The 22,807-nt window shown below is 41.3% G+C and overlaps 1 protein-coding gene across 1 annotated transcript; it reads right to left on the bottom strand.

The window, feature by feature from the left end:
* Positions 1-646: 646 nt before the first annotated feature.
* On the bottom strand, positions 647-12,765 carry LOC131709420 (transcriptional repressor RHIT-like). Its single transcript, XM_059011945.1, has 2 exons — positions 12,298-12,765; positions 647-3,717 (listed from the first exon to the last, which is right to left on the bottom strand). The coding sequence occupies exons 1-2, from the start codon at positions 12,740-12,742 to the stop codon at positions 2,888-2,890; spliced, it is 1,275 nt and encodes a 424-aa protein (XP_058867928.1). The 5' UTR covers positions 12,743-12,765; the 3' UTR covers positions 647-2,887.
* Positions 12,766-22,807: the final 10,042 nt, after the last annotated feature.

Here is a 22,807-nt window from a genome sequence, read left to right as displayed (position 1 = left end):
TCAAAGTTCGATTGGCAAACAAACCGAACTGAACTGAACTGAGACCACTAGAAGAGATCGTCTCAGACCGTTTGGCAAAAGAACTGAGTTCGGTTCGCTTAAAAAACGTGAATGTGAACACTGGACGGTCTCGGTTCTTTTGCAAATAGGAAACGAACCCGGTAGATTTGGCTGCACAGTAGCGTACAGTTACTGCATACACAAACAGGTGGTAAAAATGTCCAGATGAGTGATATGGACAACGGGGGAAACAACGGCATTGTTAGAAATTTCATCAGAAAAAAATTAAAAAATCAGACTGACAAAACCCAAATGTATTTGCTGTAATATCAACATACCTGGGAATTTATTAATTACCGTGGCTCCGGTTGGCTGGTGCGATTGCTATAACCTCTTTTTCTTTTTTTAAATAAGCTGTTTTCTTTATTTTTGTAGAATTGTTCAAGTTCATGCTGAATGATGTCAACTGCCTCCAATCGCTTTCATGATTCATCATTGACATTGGAAAAAAAAAAATCACATTTGCAGAAAATACGGCTGCATGTGGATTACTGTATACAATGTTGTGCGAGGGAATGTGCAAGCACCAACTTCATTATACAATATAGCACAGTATGCAAGTTAAACATTCCGTTTTTGGCGGCTCGTTGTCCAGTTTTTAACAAACGTCTGTTTGTTAAAGTTATGCTTGGTGTGTACGTAAATATGTTTACCAGTGCTGCAAAAAAAAAAAAAAAAAAACACTAAAATACAAAGTATTATATTAAAAAAAGGACCAGATTTTTTTTCTAAATTATTATATGTTCCTGATTTTGGTTTAGTAAACTTAAAGAAAGAAAACAATGCTCTACAGTAGGATGTCAGTCTCAGAGTTTGCCAGATAGTTCCCAGGTATGAATTACGTGTTCTCTGTTGTCTTGCATAAATGAAATAAAACACAATTTATTTATTTATCGCTGTACACACTCTATGCTAATGTTTTACACGAGGAGCTACATCCCTAAAAAATATCTGTTGTCATTATTACAATACCGTAGTTTTTTTTTCAATATACGAGGATTTTATATAAATGAAAAAAAGCAAAATGTTAAACAATATATACAGTAGCTACTGTACTACTATTGTAATTGAATATTTACATAGTGTGAAGAAGCAATGCCAGAAAATGGAAACATCCGATGGTTATTACTAGTATTTATTTCTTAGCAGACACTCTTATCCAGGGCGACTTACAATTGTTACAAGGTATAACATTATTTTTACATACAATTATTATTATTTTTTTTTTACACATTATTTTTACATACAATTACCCATTTATACAGTTGGGTTTTTACTGGAGCAATCTAGGTAAAGTACCTTGCTCAAGGGTACAGCAGCAGTGTCCCCACCTGGGATTGAACCCACAACCCTCCTGTCAAAAGTCCAGAGCCCTAACCACTACTCCACACTGCTGCCCTGATTATTTCAATATGAACACAAGTGAACTGAGTCCTGGGAAAACACGGAAGTGAACCACGAAAACGAGCCCCAGTTAATTTCCAAACAAACTCAGTACGTTTGTATACAAGGCAAGTGTGAACAGCTAGCACATTGATACACTGCTTCAAAGCAAACGAACCGAACTGAGGATGTTTGAAATGAACCCAGTTTGAATACACCCTAACTATCGTATTCGATTTTTTTTTTCCTGGGTTGGGAAATAACATTAACGATTTAATAAAGGTAACAACAAGATAACAAAATGTGAATCTCGGTGAGCAGAGTACAGTAGCTTGCAATTCCAGTCTGTAAAAATCATAGCCTTGGCTGTCGTAGACTCCATTTTACCCTTCGTTTCACTGGAGCAGACAGTCATGTGACATATACCAGTGCGCTGACTGGATAGGATTGCTATTGAGTTGTCAGGGCGTTGTCAGGGGTGTTACACGGGGCAATCCTCACGGAATTTGGTCACAAGCAACATAGCTGCTACTAGTAAACTGTCTAGACAGTTACTGCTAGAGCTGCTGACCCGCTTTAGAGATCAATTATTATTAATAATAAAAGTAATCGCAGAATCATTTTCATTCTCCCGTGATGCTAGTAAAATTCCAGACTTTTCAAGACTTTCATAACGGAGACGTGGTTTTTCAAGCATTTTCAAGCCCTGGAAATCAGTTTTGCATTTTTCCATACTTTTTCCAGACTCCAGACTAGCGTACGAACCCTGATTAATAGTCATAGCTCAGCTACATTTTCATTGGGAATTTGTCACCAAGTGCAAGATATTGCAAAAGAGCAAGAAAGAGCCAGGGATGAAACCGCTGACTTTCTGTACCCAAGACCCGTACACATGCCTGCTGCACTGCTATTACTCGGGGCACTTTACAATGGCAGCACAAACACAAGCATGGACAATGCACACTGCAAAGCGACACGTCACGCAATATTCACTCATTCATGTCATAATACAGTCATGCAACACTATCAGTTTTCATTCGTTTTTGAATCGTGATGACTTTACAAGACACATCCTGCAGGCGGTTGCCCAGTAAGGACGCTGCAGTCTCGTCTCTGGGATGCTACATTAGAGGTCTGGATACTCATTCCCGTCAATTTATTTATTTTCAAGTTAATGAAGTTTAAATGTTAAATCCTGAAACTCATTTCCACACCGAGTTATCAATTTCTCCTGACTCGTCCATCAGATGAGGTGTGGAATAGTTTCCTTTCTGCATATTCCCACTCCCAGGCACTGACTGCATTGACAGCCTGAGTTAAACTGACAGCAGAGAAGTGTTTGACTTGTGACGTGTCCGCGTCTCTGCCCACTTTGACAGAGAGCAAGAGAGTGGATTTGCATTTTTATAATTTAAAATGCATGTTCTTAAGAGTGATACACAAATCAGTATTTAAGGTTCCTCTCCTCTGTGAATTCACTGGTGTTTTGGAAGGGCTTGTTTAAGAGACACAGTTTCTCTCCTGTGTGAGTTTGCTGGTGTGAAACAAGGCTGTCTGACCAACTGAAACTCTTCCCACAGTCAGAGCAGTGATACAGTTTCTCTCCTGTGTGAGTTCGCTGGTGTCCTTTTAGGCTTCCTAACTGACTGAAACTCTTCCCACAGTCAGAGCAGTGATACGGTTTCTCTCCTGTGTGAGTTCGCTGGTGTGCAACAAGGCTGCATAACTGTCTGAATCTTCCCACAGTCAGAGCAGCGATAAGGTTTCTCTCCTGTGTGAGTTCGCTGGTGTGAAACAAGGCTGCCTGACCGACTGAAATTCTTCCCACAGTCAGAGCAGTGATACGGTTTCTCTCCTGTGTGAGTTCGCTGGTGTAAAACAAGGCTGTTTGACTGACTGAAACTCTTCCCACAGTCAGAGCAGTGATATGGTTGCTCTCCTGTGTGAGTTCGTTTGTGTAAAACAAGGCTGCCTGACCGACTGAAACTCTTCCCACAGTCAAAACAGCGATACGGTTTCTCTCCTGTGTGAGTTCGCTGGTGAAAAACAAGGCTGTTTGACTGACTGAAACTCTTCCCACAGTCAGAGCAGGATACAGTTTCTCTCTTGTGTGAATTCGCTGGTGTAAAACAAGGATGTTTGACTGACTGAAACTCTTCCCACAGTCAGTGCAGCAATACGGTTTCTCGCCTGTGTGAGTTCGCTGGGTGAAACCTTTCCCACAGTCAGGATATTCTCCACCGCCTGCCATCGCTTTAGCTGCTGGACTGGAACCTGGAAAACATGAACAGGAAAGAAAGTAAGAGGGGCTGCTTGTAGGCTTAAGGTTGGTTCATAATTCAGACTCCGACATAATTTGTGGTCGGAGTTGAGGGTCTCTGATCCTGTGTGACAGGTCACACAGACTCTTGCGACATGCATCTTTTTTGGAAAGTCGTACAGCCTTTTCTCATGCGTCTGTGACCTGAAATCACATGGGGTCTGCGCTGGATGTATCGCATTCATCTGCAGTGATGTATGAACCAACTCTCAGGGCATGTGCAGGGCCGGATTAACACATAGGCAAACTAGATATACAGATAAAACTTGACTTCACTGACATTCAAACCAAGGCATGCATCTCAAAATCAAATTGTCCTGACGGGTGTTATGCAGATTTCTGTACCCCATAGAATTGTGTATGCCCTGTGCAGAGGCAGTTTCTCAAAGATTGCTGGACGTGCACACGCGATATTTCTGTGCCCGAGCCCCACTGAGTTGTGAAGCACTGCCATGGAGTTCAACAATGGTGGAGGAGTGGATTAAAGCATATGAATTTCAGCTGTGGGGGCTTGCACTGGGTTACACCAGCTCAAAGTTAAAAACTTAGAGTACGTAGTGGGGTTCCAAAAATATAGCGTTCCACATCCCCATGTGTTGCTACAACTGTTTAAATAACGTACCTGTCATTTCTTTTCAATGCTAACATCATGACAACTTTTTACACATAACTTTAAAGCATGTTTCAAAGGTCTTTTCAAAATGCCCACCCTAGTGCACTGATAGCATCAGGATTATTGCCAACATTGTCAGGTAACACAGCAATAGTGATCCATGATGTGGTACGGAACAGAAAAAACAGAGCACGTAAGGTTTTTTGTTAGGGGTGGAATTTCGAATAATAAGATATTCGAATATACCAAGAATGAAAGTTTCGACTCCTCAACCTCTAATTACTCATAACAGTGACAGGTCCTTAGAAAGTATTAGCAGCAACCACACATAGGGATGCTGTGGCAAAGTGGGTAAGTGAGTGCAGATGAAGGTAATGCAGCAGTGCAGAAGAAAACATTCAGACAATTATATCCAGGTGCAAGAAAACAGACACAATTATATCCAGGTGCAAGGGTGTGTATTGGTTTCACAATGTCCAGAGGCTGACGGCAATCAGCTGTAAATAATACTGTTGTAAAGTGATACAGTGGTGTGTATCACTTCAATTAGAATCCCCGGGTTTGACCCGTAACAAAAAGTCCCGTTCTTTTAACACCCACACGTAACACAAAACACAGACACAGTTCTTTAGTGAGTGATTTTAGTGCTCGTGGTGTGTAATACAATTTGTTGTGAGGGAAGTGCTGGTGTCCGGGTTTGATGCTGGCCTGTGGCTACAGCTCCGGACAGTGTTAGTAGTCTTAGAAACAAACAAACAGTTTACTAGACAAACAAACAAACACAACACTCACGTTTTTTGTTAGGGGTGGGAATTTCGAATAATAAGATATTTGCAGGCGATCTGATTCAAACATTCAAAATCCTAAAAGGTATAGACAATGTCGACCCAGGGGACACTTTTGACCTGAAAAAAGAAACAAGGACTAGGGGTCACAAATGGAGATTAGATAAAGGGACATTCAGAACAGAAAATAGGAGGCACTTTTTTACACAGAGAATTGTGAGGGTCTGGAACCAACTCCCCAGTAATGTTGTTGAAGCTGACACCCTGGGATCCTTCAAGAAGCTGCTTGATGAGATTCTGGGATCAATAAGCTACTAAACCAAACGAGCAAGATGGGCTGAATGGCCTCCTCTCGTTTGTAAACTTTCTTATGTTCTTATGTTCTTATGCACAGGGCCTATGGAAAGTCTACACCCTCTTGAACTTTTTTTCACATTTTGTTGTGTCAGTGCCTCAGTTTCATGCATTTAAATGAGGATTTTTTCCACTTATCTACACACCATACTCCACACTGTTAGGGGGAAAAAAGGTTTTTTTATTGAGAAAAAGATGATATATTACAAATACAAAACTGGAAGATCATAAATGGATAAGTCTCCAACCCCCTGAGTTAATACTTGGTGGAAGCACCTTTGGCAGCAATTACAGCTGTCAGTCTGTTGGGATAGGTCTCTACCAACTTTGAACACCTAGATTAGGCAATATTTGACCATTCTTCTTTACAAAACTGTTAAAGCTCTGTCAAGTTCCTTGGGGAGCGTTGATGGACAGCAATCTTCAAGTAATGCCACAAATTTTCGATTGGATTTAGGTCGGGGCTCTGACGGGGCCACTCGATAACATTTACCTTTTTGTTCCTTAGCCACTCCAGTGTAGATTTGGCTGTGTGCTTTGGGTTGTTGTCATGCTGAAAGGTGAACTTCCATCCCAGTTTCAGGTTTCTTGCAGAGGGCAGCAGGTTTTCCTCAAGGACTTCACTGTACTTTGCTCCATTCATTTTCCCTTCTATCAGTGTGCAGTAGTGGTCAGGGCTCTGGACTCTTGACTGAAAGGTCGTGAGTTCAATCCCTGGTAGGGGACACTGCTGCTGTACCCTTGAGCAAGGTACTTTACCTAGATTGCTCCAATAAAAACCCAACTGTATAAATGGTTAATTGTATGTAAAAATAATGTGATATCTTGTAACAATTGTAATTCGCCCTGGATAAGGACGTCTGCTAAGAAATAAATAATAATAATAATCCTGACAAGTGCACCAGTCCCTGCCGATGAGAAACATCCCCATAACATGATGCTGCCACCACCATGCTTCACAGTAGGGATGGTGTTCTTTGGGTGATGCGCTGTGTTGGGTTTGTGCCAAACACAACGCTTTGAATTTAGGCCTAAAAGTTCAATTTTAGTTTTGTCAGACCACAAAACTTTTTGCCACATGGCTACAGAATCTCCTGCGTGTTTTTTTGCATACTTCAAATGGGATTCAAGGTGGGGTTTCTTGAGTAACGGCTTCCTTCTTGCCACCCTACCAAACAGGCCAGATTTGTGGAGTGCTTGGGATATTGTTGTCACATGCACACTTTGACCAATCTTGGCCATAAAAGCCTGTAGCTCTTGCAAAGTTGTCATTGGCCTCTTGGTAGCCTCTCTGTTCAGTCTCCTTGCTCAGTCATCCAGTTTGGAGGGACGGCCTAATCTAGGCAGGGTCTTGGTGGTGCCATACACCTTCCACTTCTTAATAATCGTCTTGATCGTGCTCCAAGGGATATTCAAGGCCTTTGATATTTTTTTTATACCCATCCCCTGATCTGTGCCTTTCAACAACTTTGTCCCAGAGGTCTTTTGAAAGCGCCTTGGTGTTCATGGTCTTTGCTTTGAAATGCACTACCCAGCAGAGGGAACCTACAGAAACTGCTGAATTTATCCTGAAATCACTACAATTTAACACAGGTGGAGGCCACAACTTGGTGTGTGATTTTGAAGGCTATTGGTTACATCTGAGCTACTTTAGGATTGCTATTACAAGCGGGGTGGACACTTATCCAAACAAGCTATTTCAGATTTTATTTTTAATTAAATTTCTACAAATTTCTAGAATATTTTTTTCACTTGGAAGTTGTGGGGTAGGACGGCACTGTATATATATATATATATATATATATATATATATATATATATATATATATATATATACACATACAGTGCCTTGCGAAAGTATTCGGCCCCCTTGAACTTTGCGACCTTTTGCCACATTTCAGGCTTCAAACATAAAGATATGAAACTGTAATTTTTTGTGAAGAATCAACAACAAGTGGGACACAATCATGAAGTGGAACGAAATTTATTGGATATTTCAAACTTTAACAAATAAAAAACTGAAAAATTGGGCGTGCAAAATTATTCAGCCCCTTCACTTTCAGTGCAGCAAACTCTCTCCAGAAGTTCAGTGAGGATCTCTGAATGATCCAATGTTGACCTAAATGACTAATGATGATAAATAGAATCCACCTGTGTGTAATCAAGTCTCCGTATAAATGCACCTGCAATGATAGTCTCAGAGGTCCGTTTAAAGCGCAGAGAGCATCATGAAGAACAAGGAACACACCAGGCAGGTCCGAGATACTGTTGTGGAGAAGTTTAAAGCCGGATTTGGATACAAAAAGATTCCCCAAGCTTTAAACATCCCAAGGAGCACTGTGCAAGCGATAATATTGAAATGGAAGGAGTATCAGACCACTGCAAATCTACCAAGACCTGGCCGTCCCTCTAAACTTTCAGCTCATACAAGGAGAAGACTGATCAGAGATGCAGCCAAGAGGCCCATGATCACTCTGGATGAACTGCAGAGATCTACAGCTGAGGTGGGAGACTCTGTCCATAGGACAACAATCAGTCATATACTGCACAAATCTGGCCTTTATGGAAGAGTGGCAAGAAGAAAGCCATTTCTTAAAGATATCCATAAAAAGTGTCGTTTACAGTTTGCCACAAGCCACCTGGGAGACACACCAAACATGTGGAAGAAGGTGCTCTGGTCAGATGAAACCAAAATCGAACTTTTTGGCAACAATGCAAAACATTATGTTTGGCGTAAAAGCAACACAGCTCATCACCCTGAACACACCATCCCCACTGTCAAACATGGTGGTGGCAGCATCATGGTTTGGGACTGCTTTTCTTCAGCAGGGACAGGGAAGATGGTTAAAATTGATGGGAAGATGGATGGAGCCAAATACAAGATCATTCTGCAAGAAAACCTGATGGAGTCTGCAAAAGACCTGAGACTGGGACGGAGATTTGTCTTCCAACAAGACAATGATCCAAAACATAAAGCAAAATCTACAATGGAATGGTTCACAAATAAACATATCCAGGTGTTAGAATGGCCAAGTCAAAGTCCAAACCTGAATCCAATCGAGAATCTGTGGAAAGAACTGAAAACTGCTGTTCACAAATGCTCTCCATCCAACCTCACTGAGCTCGAGCTGTTTTGCAAGGAGGAATGGGCAAAAATTTCAGTCTCTCGATGTGCAAAACTGATAGAGACATACCCCAAGCGACTTACAGCTGTAATCGCAGCAAAAGGTGGCGCTACAAAGTATTAACTTAAGGGGGCTGAATAATTTTGCACGCCCAATTTTTCAGTTTTTTATTTGTTAAAAAAGTTTGAAATATCCAATAAATTTCGTTCCACTTCATGATTGTGTCCCACTTGTTGTTGATTCTTCACAAAAAATTACAGTTTCATATCTTTATGTTTGAAGCCTGAAATGTGGCAAAAGGTCGCAAAGTTCAAGGGGGCCGAATACTTTCGCAAGGCACTGTACATACAGTACTGTGCAAAAGTTTTAGGCAGGTGTGAAAAAATGCTGTAAAGTAAGAATGCTTTTCAAAAATAGTTTATATTTATCAATTAACAAAATGCAAAGTGAGTGAACAGAAGAAAAATCTACCCCAAATCAATATTTGGTGTGACCACCCTTTGCCTTCAAAACAGCATCAATTCTTCTAGGTACACTTGCACAAAGTCAGGGATTTTGTAGGCATATAGTCAGGTGTATGATTAAACAATTATACCAAACAGGTGCTAAAGATCATCAATTCAATATGTAGGTTGAAACACAATCATTAACTGAAACAGAAACAGCTGTGTAGGAGGAATAAAACTAGGTGAGGAACAGCCAAACTCAGCTAACAAGGTGAGGTTGCTGAAGACAGTTTACTGTCAAAAGTCATACACCATGGCAAGACTGAGCACAGCAACAAGACACAAGGTAGTTATACTGCATCAGCAAGGTCTCTCCCAGGCAGAAATTTCAAGGCAGACAGGGGTTTCCAGATGTGCTGTCCAAGCTCTTTTGAAGAAGCACAAAGAAACGGGCAACGTTGAGGACCGTAGACGCAGTGGTCGGCCAAGGAAACTTACTGCAGCAGATGAAAGACACATCATGCTTACTTCCCTTCGCAATCGGAAGATGTCCAGCAGTGCCATCACTCGCTGCTGGTGTGGATACACCCATTTGACTGCAATGACTTCTAAATGATTTGCTTGTGTTGCTTGCGTCCGGTGTGGATACAGCTTACAGTGGATACATCCCCACTGCACACAGTAAAAGATGCACTGCTTGCTTGTTTCAGTCGAGACGCCTCACATCCCCACTGCACACAGTAAAAGATGCACTGCTTGCTTGTTTCAGTCGAGATGCCTCACATCCCCACTGCACACAGTAAAAGATGCACTGCTTGCTTGTTTCAGTCGAGACGCCTCACATCTGCACTGAGCACAGTAAAGATGCACTGCTTGCTTGTTTCAGTCGAGACGCCTCACATCTCCACTGCACACAGTAAAAGATGCACTGCTTGCTTGTTTCAGTCGAGATGCCTCACCTATCAGTGAGGTGACAATTGTAGTGGCTGATCACTTTTAACTTGCTCCTCTGTCAAAATACCACGTCAAGCTTTTTCGGGTGTAGTTCGCTCATTTTTCCATTTGTTTTAGAAATTAACGAGTACTCAAATCTTGATCACACTGTTTCGAGTAGTAATTTCATTTAGAATACTCGATTTATTCAGACACCTCTGTTTTATGGATCTCTCTTCCTGCAGCGATTTAGAGTACAGATCTCAAACCTCAATGCACTAGAGCAGACATTTCTAAAAGAGCTTTGCAACAGACTAAAGTCATGTGTTAAAAGTTGTCTGGAAGTGAACAATGAAATGACAGGTACGTTATTTAAACAGTTGTAGCAACACGTGGGGACGTGGAACGCTATATTTTTCAGAATCCCGATACATACTCTTTTTACATTATGTGTAAAAGCAAAGTCAGTAAAGACTGACGCTGGTGAAACTGAGCCCTGGGATCAAAATCTGCCCTCAGAGTTCTCCTGTAATGTTTCGGGTCTATTTCTTCTAAAACACCCTACAATTATATATTTTTCAATAGGATTACGTTTAGGGGTGTTAATCATTCAAAGTTTAAACGGTTAAACGTTAGCAAAGTGTCAAATGTTTTTAATTTTGCTGAATTGTTTAAACTTTGTCCAATGTGCAGTTCAAATATTAAGAACAGGAGCGTGTCTGCAAATAACGGCTACTCAGAGTTTTCTTTCGTTGTCCATTTCCTACCTTTGTCACGTGACATCATTGTCACTGGATATTCACCTCGCAGTTTCCAGCATGCTTTTGCTCTCATGACTATCAATGTTATCTTCGGGAGATCTAAATAACCGAAGCGTTGTCTGGGCACATTGTGATATAAAGGGAGACTGTGCTCTGCAGAGCTTAGTTACAGCAGCAGTACAGGAACAATGTTAAAATACATGAAAATATAACTACTGGTGCTGGATCTAGTGAGGAGGAGGTGGAGCCCAGGCAAACAACAATGCAAGTGCATGGATGGTAGTGCAGGAAACGTGATAAAACTCAGGCTGAAAACACAATACCATGGTTGATTACTGAGACGATCGCAACTGATTCAACAAGTTCATGTGTTTTGTTGATCCAGATTTTTAGTCTTGCTGGTTTGCATTAAATCCTTGAGTGTGAGTGTGTGCTGGTATGGCAGATCAGCGCGTTGCTAGGATACACACTTCAAGCCTTTACATTCGTCTTGGAGAAGACCAATCACAAGCAGGCCTATTGGATGCACGGCTTCTTCATTTAAAAATTAAGAAAAACACTTTCTTTTATCTATTAAATCTACCAATTACCTTTTGTTTCAAAGCACGTTGTGTTTGGATTATATGGCAATACTATAGAAAAATAAGATGAATTTAGTACAATTGTTACATTAGTCACGGTTTGAGAGATTAATTCAAACGCTTTGCTTTTGGACATAAAATGTGAACAGTATTGAACAACCATAGTTCAGAAATTACTTCTGTTAAATACAGTATTTTAAATTATTATTACAATGTTAATCTGATGCAGACGCACGCATATTCTTTTCAGTTGTTAAATGTAAGTCCTTTGTATTTTTTGTTTTTTATATAATTGAAGTGTTCTCATTTAAATGCAAGTCGTGCCTTTTTGTTTAACTATTATGCACAACACTGTTTTAGTTATTAGAGCGTCTGTTAAAAAAAAAATAAACTAACGTTTGTTTATTTTAAAAAATAAAACATCAGTGCATGGATAATCGTTGATAAGCGGAGGTAAATCACTGAAAAATCAGAAGACATTTTTACAGACATATAGGCTATGCGATAATTTATAGAAAGCTATTTATTTAAAAAGATATAGCACTCTCAATGTTTTTACTTGAACGTTTAAAGTATATATTTGTAGAAGTCTAAAAGTGTGAAATAAATGAAACGGAATCAAGCACCCCTAATAACGCTACACATGTACAATAATATCCCTCTATTTAGACACTGAACATTTCTAATGTTATATACAGTATTTTAGCTCTTCTCCCCTTGGTATAATCGGGTAGGAGTCCCCGTGTGAAAGAGGCTTATAACTGTATCTTAAGATCGCCAGTAGTGAGTCCTATCCTGAACTGGTGTGAGTGGTACAGGAAAAAACAAATAGCTAGTAATGTAACCCACATGCTCCCTCCCTCCCTCTCTCTCTGCCACACTGTGGATATCACGCAATCTAGAATGACAATGTCACAGCTACTGGAAGTCACTCACCTGCTAGACTGCATTCTGAATGTGAGCACCTGCCTTCCTTTCCACCTCCTTGTATGCTGTTGAGACAACCTTCCTCTCCAGCGCCTTGCTCTCTCACACAGACTCTCTCCAGCTCAGGGATGTTTGGTTTGAAGTCCTCGGATTCTTCCTTCCCTGGTTCCACATGGTCAAACTCTACTTCAGGGGGCTCCTGTTTAATATGGTTAATTTCCAGCACCTCTTCTTGTTTCACAGGAAGGGGTTCTTCTGTCTGCGGGATCTCCAATTCATTGCGCTCAGCTTTAACCTCAGAGACCTGTGGCTGACTGCTGTCACATTGCATCTCACAGAGCTCCTGTTTAATGAGGAGGGAAGCCAGCCCAGAGAACTCCACTCTAAAGGGGACAAGTTCAGGTTCAGAGAACTCCTCTTTAATCTGGACAGATTCCATCTCCACACTGTCCATGACAGCACACAGGATTCTGCTTAGTAGCATCTGAAAAAGAAATGCATTTATTTAAATATAGTGCTATAGGATTCTATCTCTCTAATCTCAAGAATGATGGATGAAAGTTACTATAGTTCTCTTTTCGTTTAATAAGTATGTTTGGTGTTTTATAATATTCTCTTAAAGACTGATCAGCAAAGAGTCATTTTGTTCTCAAACCTTGGTTGTTAGGAGCTTATTGTTCCTTTTAAGAGGCTGTGTGGTCCAGTGGTTAAAGAAACAGACTTGTAGCCAGGAGGTCCCCGGTTCAAATCCCAGCTCAGCCACTGACTCATTGTGTGACCCTGAGCAAGTCACTTCACCTCCTTGTGCTCTGCCTTTGGGGTGAGACGTTGTTGTAAGTGACTCTGCAGCTGATGCATAGCTCACACACTGCTTTGTGATGGTGGTCCACTGTGAAAGGCGCTACATAAAACTAAAGATTGTTAGTATTATTATTATTAGAATCTGTTTCTTGAAGGATCCCAGGGTGTCGCTTCAACAATGTTACTGGGGAGTTGGTTCCAGACTCTCACAATTCTCTGTGTAAAAAAGTGCCTCCCATTTTCTCTTCCAAATAGCCCTTTATCTAATCTCCACACACATACATAATGTAATGAGATGTAAGAGAGTAATAAGAATTAAAAATAAATAAATCCCTAGAGAATTGTGTTTATTTATTACCTTAAAATAAGTACTACATACATACATAAACAGTGTGTTGTCATGACAAGTGGTGATCAAATAAATAATAAAGTAAAATAAAACAAAATAAAATCATTAAATAATAAGGTCATCGCCTTACAGTGATGACTTTGAAGTCATAATGCATGGCAAGTGTTATTAGGGAATGCTGTGTCGCGTTTTCAAGCGCGTCACTGAGCTGCGCTGCGAGGTTTGGAGACGCGCTTCTCTACAAGCTGCGTGTGACGTCAGAAAGACACAGCCACGAGCAGCCGGCGCGCGCTCCGGGTAACAGAACGAAACCCGTATTTACCCGCGAGACGCTTTCAGAACAATGAGAATCTGTCTGGAAACCCGCGAAGCTGTCAGCCCTGAAACACACAGACTGTGAATGAGAGGATGAGAAGAAAAACAAACGCGCTGACACAGACACGCCGCTTCACAAATACAACACACACACACACACAAAAACAACGCGCTCCTACCACACTACAACCCGGACCTTTCAAAATAATACAATATAACAGCGCTCTGTAGTTTATAAACACATTGTAGAGCTCCATGCAGACTCTCTCACCTCCTCTCTGCTCTCCCTCAGTGTCTGAACGGATAAAACAACGCGCTCCTACCACACTACAACCCGGACCTTTCAAAATAATACAATATAACAGCGCTCTGTAGTTTATAAACACATTGTAGAGCTCCATGCAGACTCTCTCACCTCCTCTCTGCTCTCCCTCAGTGTCTGAACGGATAAAACAACGCGCTCCTACCACACTACAACCCGGACCTTTCAAAATAATACAATATAACAGCGCTCTGTAGTTTATAAACACATTGTAGAGCTCCATGCAGACTCTCTCACCTCCTCTCTGCTCTCCCTCAGTGTCTGAACGGATAAAACAACGCGCTCCTACCACACTACAACCCGGACCTTTCAAAATAATACAATATAACAGCGCTCTGTAGTTTATAAACACATTGTAGAGCTCCATGCAGACTCTCTCACCTCCTCTCTGCTCTCCCTCAGTGTCTGAACGGGTCTGTCTCCCACAGAACGAGGAATATACCAATCACAAAATACAAACCGATCAGCGCGGTCTGACAATTCATCGAATATGAACCGCAAAGGGAATTGTGATACCGGGAATCTTTTAATAAAAAATGAATATGACTTTCAATTTTAACATCATAATCGAGCTGTTTGTAGTTCTATATTTTTCCCAGTGAATACAATTTGAATTCAGGTAACCCCTCCCCCATGCCGGAGTTGGTATAGTCCTTTCTCTATCAGGCGGCCGCAGCGTCGATGCTGTGAGTTTCACGCAGATATATAATCTGTGTTTCGTGTAATTATATTGATATTTCCCGTCCTCTTCTTCCGAATGAGATGTTCAAACACTAACGGTATATCCCTGATAATGTTTTTAGACGTATATTAATTTAATTCAAGTTGAGCGCCGTTGTCACAAACAGATCCACAATGGCGCAGGCATGCTCGCAGTTTTATAGCTTTCTCTTCGCTAGTCTTGGAGGTTCAGGGCGTGTGAACTTGTTTTTGGTAAATACAGCACAGGGTCGCAGAAAGGTCCTTCTTTACGAGTAAACTTCCAGGCAGTAACCTCTGCTATTTCTACCCCATGCTTTTATTTAGTTTCTCTTAAACTGTATTCTTGTCTCCTATTCTTTATCCAGGACAGTATTCCTCCCTGCTGTCCAGCGGCACAGATTTAGAATCTTCCTCAGACTGCGCTGCGAACTAAACCAGGCAACAGAGCCGCGTCCACAGCAGCAGAAGAGTCACCAGCAATGAGACACGCCAAGGAGTGCGCTGCTCTGTGAGACTCGAGGGGACGCGTTATCAAAGCGCTTCCTCCAGGCTTTAATTAACTGCTATTGATTTAAAAAAGGACAAGACATCATGTTAATGTTACAACATGAAAAACTAAACACACTGAGAGTGCTGAAGAGGGCTTGAAATACAGTGTATTACTCAGCTGTGTGGTTCTAGTTTTGTAAAATGAACAGGTGGTTACCTCTTTAAAATAAATAGGAGTTAATTAAAGACTGGCGTAAAAGCTTTGAAAAGATGTCCTGAGGTGTCTTATTGTGATTAAAAAGCGTCCCATTCCACAAGAAAACCCTGAGAGGCGTTAGAAAACTAAAGCTCTTTGAATGAAATGCTTTTTATTATATGAATAACTACCCAGTGGAGTGACAGAGCAGGTTAATAAACTAAATGTATTGAATGAATAATGAAATCAGATCATATATGTCAGAGAGTGAGAGGTTTGTATTAAACAGTCCAGTTACAGTATTTTTAAAATGTTTTAGTAGTTTAACTGCTTATGACTGCGCAGATTGGATTGTCCCCGGTCTGTACAAAGTGTATTCATTCAGGAGAAGCAACACGAGTGAAGGTGAATGAGCAGCCTACAGAATGTGTGCATTGCAGAAAGCGTTTATTATTAAAACATGACGAGACATCTCTCAGGTTTTATTAATAACACCAGTATTCTATTTGAGAGGCGTTAGGTTGTAGCCCTTCAAAACTTATAAACGACAATTTGCAATGCTTCAATGTATCCAGTAGGTGGCACCAAAACACTGTTCAGCTTTTACACTGTTCAGTTTAGACTGCATTGGTTGATAATTCCTCCTTGAATGAGTTCAGAGAAAAAGGGGCAAGGCCTAGATATTTCAAACAGAATTACTGATATTTCTGTGATACAATACACACATAAAAACAATGTGCTCCACAATATAAAGCATTCTTTAATTCTTAGTTTAAACTGATGCATAATAAAGTGAATATGCACAAACATTTGTGTTTAGTGTTTAAGTCTTCAAATAATTAAATTATTATGTTTAACCCATTTATCTTTTTAAATGATACCTTCAATGTTCTACTGTGCTACTAATGGGAAAATGTAAAATAAGGATGATGGCTGATTAAAGCAAAATCTTTGGTTTTTTGTGAAACAAAGAATCTTCATGTTTCTTTCACCTCTGTAAATCACCTCCTCACCCAGTTCATTGCTCTGTGTGTGTAATCTCCATGCCTGCAATGGTAATGACGAGTTAAATCACCTCCTCACCCAGTTCATTGCTCTGTGTGTGTAATCTCCATGCCTGCAATGGTAATGACTAGAGTTCAATCACCTCACCCAGTTCATTGCTCTGTGTGTGTAATCTCCATGCCTGCAATTGTAATGACGAGTTCAATCACCTCCTCACCCAGTTCATTGCTCTGTGTGTGTAATCTCCATGCCTGCAATGGTAATGACTAGAGTTCAATCACCTCCTCACCCAGTTCATTGCTCTGTGTGTGTAATCTCCATGCCTGCAATGGTAATGACTAGAGTTCAATCACCTCCTCACCCAGTTCATTGCTCTGTGTGTGTAATCTCCATGCCTGCAATGGTAATGACTAGAGTTCAATCACCTCCTCACCCAGTTCATTGCTCTGTGTGTGTAATCTCCATGCCTGCAATGGTAATGACTAGAGTTCAATCACCTCCTCACCCAGTTCATTGCTCTGTGTGTGTAATCTCCATGCCTGCAATGGTAATGACTAGAGTTCAATCACCTCCTCACCCAGTTCATTGCTCTGTGTGTGTAATCTCCATGCCTGCAATGGTAATGACTAGAGTTCAATCACCTCCTCGCCCAGTTCATTGCTCTGTGTGTGTAATCTCCATGCCTGCAATGGTAATGACTAGAGTCCAATCACCTCCTCACCCAGTTCATTGCTCTGTGTGTGTAATCTCCATGCCTGCAATGGTAATGACTAGAGTTCAATCACCTCCTCACCCAGTTCATTGCTCTGTGTGTGTAATCTCCATGCCTGCAATGGTAATGACTAGAGTTCAATCACCTCCTCACCCAGTTCATTGCTCTGTGTGTGTAATCTCCATGCCTGCAATGGTAATGACTAGAGTTCAATCACCTCCTCGCCCAGTTCATTGCTCTGTGTGTGTAATCTCCATGCCTGCAATGGTAATGACTAGAGTTCAATCACCTCCTCGCCCAGTTCATTGCTCTGTGTGTGTAATCTCCATGCCTGCAATGGTAATGACTAGAGTTCAATCACCTCCTCGCCCAGTTCATTGCTCTGTCTGTGTAATCTCCATGCCTGCAATGGTAATGACTAGAGTTCAATCACCTCCTCACCCAGTTCATTGCTCTGTGTGTGTAATCTCCATGCCTGCAATGGTAATGACTAGAGTTCAATCACCTCCTCACCCAGTTCATTGCTCTGTGTGTGTAATCTCCATGCCTGCAATGGTAATGACTAGAGTTCAATCACCTCCTCACCCAGTTCATTGATCTGTGTGTGTAATCTCCATGCCTGCAATGGTAATGACTAGAGTTCAATCACCTCCTCACCCAGTTCATTGCTCTGTGTGTGTAATCTCCATGCCTGCAATGGTAATGACTAGAGTTCAATCACCTCCTCGCCCAGTTCATTGCTCTGTGTGTGTAATCTCCATGCCTGCAATGGTAATGACTAGAGTTCAATCACCTCCTCGCCCAGTTCATTGCTCTGTGTGTGTAATCTCCATGCCTGCAATGGTAATGACTAGAGTTCAATCACCTCCTCGCCCAGTTCATTGCTCTGTGTGTGTAATCTCCATGCCTGCAATGGTAATGACTAGAGTTCAATCACCTCCTCGCCCAGTTCATTGCTCTGTGTGTGTAATCTCCATGCCTGCAATGGTAATGACTAGAGTTCAATCCTAGTTGTCAGGTCTAACCCCTTTTTAAATTTAAAATACATTATAATCATAAAGCAGTTTCATTTTGCCCAGCAAAAATAAGGTGTGTGTAAATACAGGGTTTACTGTAGATTGATCTCTAGATAGATCTGTATTATAGATACAAAGTGCTCACAGTGAATGTTCACTGCAGATGAGTGTGTGTAAATACAGGGTTTACTGTAGATTGATCTCTAGATAGATCTGTATTATAGATACAAAGTGGACCTCACAGTGCTGTTCACTGCAGATGAGTGTGTGTATACAGAGTTTACTGTAGATTGATCTCTAGATAGATCTGTATTATAGATACAAAGTGGAGCTCACAGTGCTGTTCACTGCAGATGAGTGTGTGTATACAGGGTTTATTGTAGATACAGATCTCTAGATAGATCTGTATTATAGATACAAAGTGGAGCTCACAGTGCTGTTCACTGCGGAGGTCATCTCAAAAACAGAACACACTTCTGCTTTTCTGTGGTCAGTCAGCTCTGTGTTCATTTCTGAGAAGGAAATACGTGTCTGTGGTTAGTGAGAAGAAGTGAAGGCAGGCAGGGTTTAAATTGTGCCTGAATACTGGAATGCAGCCCTGCACCCCCTGTTAAACTGACAAGAGGGGATTCTGAAAAGGGGAGATTGAGCTGAGCAGCTTGATACCAAACATGCCCTCAATCATCTTTAGATGACGAGGTCTGCTCTGCTCCTTAGAAAAGTTGACTGTAAAAGAAAACCATGGTAAGAACATGGCAAAATAAAGACAATTCTAGATACGTTTGATATTGTATGATGATAAACTGATTATATACACAGATTCATGTAGAAAGTTAAAGAAGTAGACAAATATGTTGACTTATTTTATTTGAATTAATTATTATTATTATTATTATTATTATTATTATTATTATTAATATTATTATTGTGACTAACTTTTTGGGGTTGCGGCACCCCCTAGTGGTCACACACAGGATGCTGTATTTATTCACTAGAATTAAGCAAAGATCTGTTATAAAGCTGTGGTGTAATGAAAAACAATTCATGTGAAAATCTGAGGGGAACATTGAAGCAGGGTTTCACTCTAACTATTCTCCTGCTGAATGCAAACCTACAAGTGTGGTGTTCTGTGTGTCTCTGCTCTGGGGGCTCTTGCCACCCCTCCTCAAAGGCTCAGCCGCTGTAGAGCCTCACCCCTCTGAGGGAGACTCCCTGCTGGGACAGAGGGGGACCCCCTGGACAAACAGTCACTTCAATCCAGCCTGAAGCTGCCCCTGCCTCATGCATCACTGCAGGCAGCCTCCAAAAGAGATGTCACAGACTGGCTGGGCAGTGACACATGGTTCCAGTGGCAGAGTGCGGGAGCTCACAGGTAGCTCACATTACCACTGCTCATGCTATCCCAGCTCTGGATTAAAAACCTCCAGTGATGCCAACCCAGCAGCTTCATGAGCACCAAAATAAAAGTGTAGAAATATAAACTGAATGTTTATTTTAGTATCAGGGCCTTTGCATAATGAGGGAGTTTCAGTGTCTGGATGGCCTTTGTTTAACTGTCCCTGCAAGTACTTCCCCTCTCCAATGTCAAGATGACTTGTGTCTGTCAGCACAAGCACAGCAGTGATGCTCTTTTCAGGCTCTTCTATCTGGCCCGACCCCTGGACTCCTGGGCTCTAGGTCCAGCACAAGGAGGTCCAGGAAGACCGGCAGGGTGTCCTGGAGCAAGGGGCGAGGGACTGGACGCAGCGGCGCCGGACTGGACTGTAGGGGTGGTGGTCGGGGCTGTGGTCATGGTATGTTTTCGCCTCCCCTCTGGGCTCCGGAAGCGGCAGCTCCTCCCTTTCTGGCTCAGGAGACTGTGGAGCTGCGCTAGCCTGCTCCCATTTCTGGAGCAACAGCTCCAACTCTGTTGGCTCCATTTTCTTCAGCGGTGACAACCCCATCTCCATCGCCCATCTCTCCATTCTTGCAGACTGCTCTATTTGTGCAGCAGTATTGCGGTTGATTCGCTTGATCAACTCCTCGATGCTCTCCATTTCTAGGGTCATAGGGGCGCCCACACACTCTGACACCATATGTGAACGATTGCACCACTCACGGGTTCGTGCCCCTTTAAAAATACGACCCAGCACAACAGAAATGGATTTTTAAGCGCGGTTGCGCTAATTTTTTAATCAACACACAAATAAACAAAACATAAAACAAAACCTAACTCCGTATGAAATATAGGTGAAAACATTACTGTGTATTATCTTTCATTTCAGGGTGCGTGTTGGATGTAGTAGCCACTAGAGGCCACTACAGGGTACAAAACAACTTACACTTAACTCACACTGAAACACAAAATTCTACCAGATTTCTCAACCTTGGTTATATAAAAGAAAAACAATGCGGAAAATAATAATAAAAAAAAACTATTCTTAAGTTATTTACAAAAATATGGTAAAACAAAATACAGTTGCAACTTCAGTCCACACCACATCATATGTGACTTACACCTAACCCCTAAAATTAACCACTACATCTAACCCCTAAACCTTACCCCTACCCCTAAACCTAACCCTAAACCTAACTGTCACTATCAAACTAACCCTGTTACTATTAAAGTATTTAAACTCTGTTTCTTTTGCACCCTCTAGTGGCCTCTAGTAGCTACTACATGCAAGCTCACCGCCCTGAACTGAAAGGTAAAATGCAGTAACGTTTTAATCCTCACTTTACTTGTCTTACAATTACCTGTTATAGCTTAACGAGCAAATATTTGGCAGGATTTTCTATTTTTGAGTGTGTGAGTTCAGTGTACTGTAACCCCCCATTATTTGTAAATGTCTTCCTTGGGTTTGAACCCTCTCTAAATAACTAAGCCTCCCTCAGCATTTACTGTATCATCACTAATGGTAGCATACGTATACAAACTACAAGCAAACAAGCCGTATTTTGTCCAAAAGGAATAAGCAGCTAATGGTGATTCCACAAAAGGACCAGCTCTGTTACTGTCAAACAGTCTGAGGCAACTTCATTCTGCAGATGATCCACTATAGAAATATTTACAATAACTAATGTTTGTGTCTATACAGTACACCTATACTGTGTAAACTACAATGTTATAGTAATTATGGAAATGTTCTGGCATGAATGCAAAATTAGTGAATTGCTTTTGTTTTACAGTATATAGCTCTGCTATTGTGGGGCTGTCATAATAATTGCACATACAGCATTCTACCCATTCACACAATTATATAAATGTACTTCAATACCAGTGCACTGAAGCAGGACTCCAGTATACAACAAGAAGCTTGGAGTTTCTCAGCAAAGCAGATTAATTATTAAAAATTAATTCAAAACAAAAACAGTATTTGCTCCTCTTGAAATAAAACAAATAATTAAAAAATGCCCAGAGCTTCAGCGTGTGTCTGCACTGGTGCAATAGCTTAGAGGTCATTCTAGTTAGATGAAGCACACATTGCTGCCACACCCAGGAAAACATTCTGAGTACTCAGTCCTAAATCCTCACAGCATGATGAGTGAGATTCATTTCCAATTCAAGGGCAGGAGTGGAGCTGAATCCCAGGGCTCTCCAGTTCATTCTGAAAGAATGGGTCTGTCTCCTTCAGTTTGACACGCTCCTTTTCTCAGTGTCTCTGGATTCAGGCTGGCTCTCACTCCTGGGGACCCCATTCATTTACTGCAGGGTGAGAGAGAGAAAAGGAATTAGTCAGCTCTCCACACACTCAAACAAGCAGGGTGGAGAGGTGAGGGACTAGGAGGGAGGGAGGCTGGCTCTAGTGGTCAGAGCTAAAGGACCTAGAGGTGGAGTTTGGCTCTATGGTTAGTTTAGGGACTGGGAGAGAGGGAGGGAGACTGTCCCTGGTGCTTAGAGAAGAGGGACTGGGAGGGAGGGATGAAAAATCAATAAAGTAAAGCTTACCTTCCTTTTCTACTTTGGGGGGACTGTGGCATACATGGCCTCTGCATTATCTGCTGTGGGTTTGCCTGTGAAATGCACCCTGATTAATAGAGGGAGGAGACACGGAGAGGAGGGGTTCTAGATACTCTCCAGTAGTGCTTACAGTTTAGATTACAATACCTCAGGGCTGTTAGCTGCTGGGGGGATACAGACCGGCTATTGAGTGAAAGAGAGTTACATTCATAAAAGTGCAGTCATTTCCAGGTGCTTGTTATAACACTGATGAGACATCCCCTGCTTGCTTAAGTTTCTTATAGTTTTTGATGGAGTGTCTGCAGTTAAAGTTGGATAAGATGTTCCACTGTGTGGGTTGAATATCCCTGGCCACAGTGTATAATGATATCACAGTGTGTCAGTATCAATGTTAAAGCATGACCTGGATTCATCTTAGTTATGTGTGCTGTGGCATTCCCTTGCTTTCATGAGTTCAAGTTTAACACATAATGTTGTATTAATATTATATTATGGAATTCAAGGACCATCTTAGTAAGTGTTATCTTTTCTAATCTATTTTTCTTATTTAGAATTACTTTGAATAATTTTCTGTTCTATTTTGGTGAATTTTAAAACTGTGTGTCCTCAATAGAGCTCTCATAGTCATGTCTAAATCCTAAATTCAGAGCAGAGTGTAACAGAGAATGTGTT

Source organism: Acipenser ruthenus, chromosome 43, assembly GCF_902713425.1.
Source record: "Acipenser ruthenus chromosome 43, fAciRut3.2 maternal haplotype, whole genome shotgun sequence".
Classification (NCBI taxonomy): domain Eukaryota; kingdom Metazoa; phylum Chordata; class Actinopteri; order Acipenseriformes; family Acipenseridae; genus Acipenser; species Acipenser ruthenus.
This window is presented reverse-complemented; position numbering and strand designations above follow the sequence as displayed.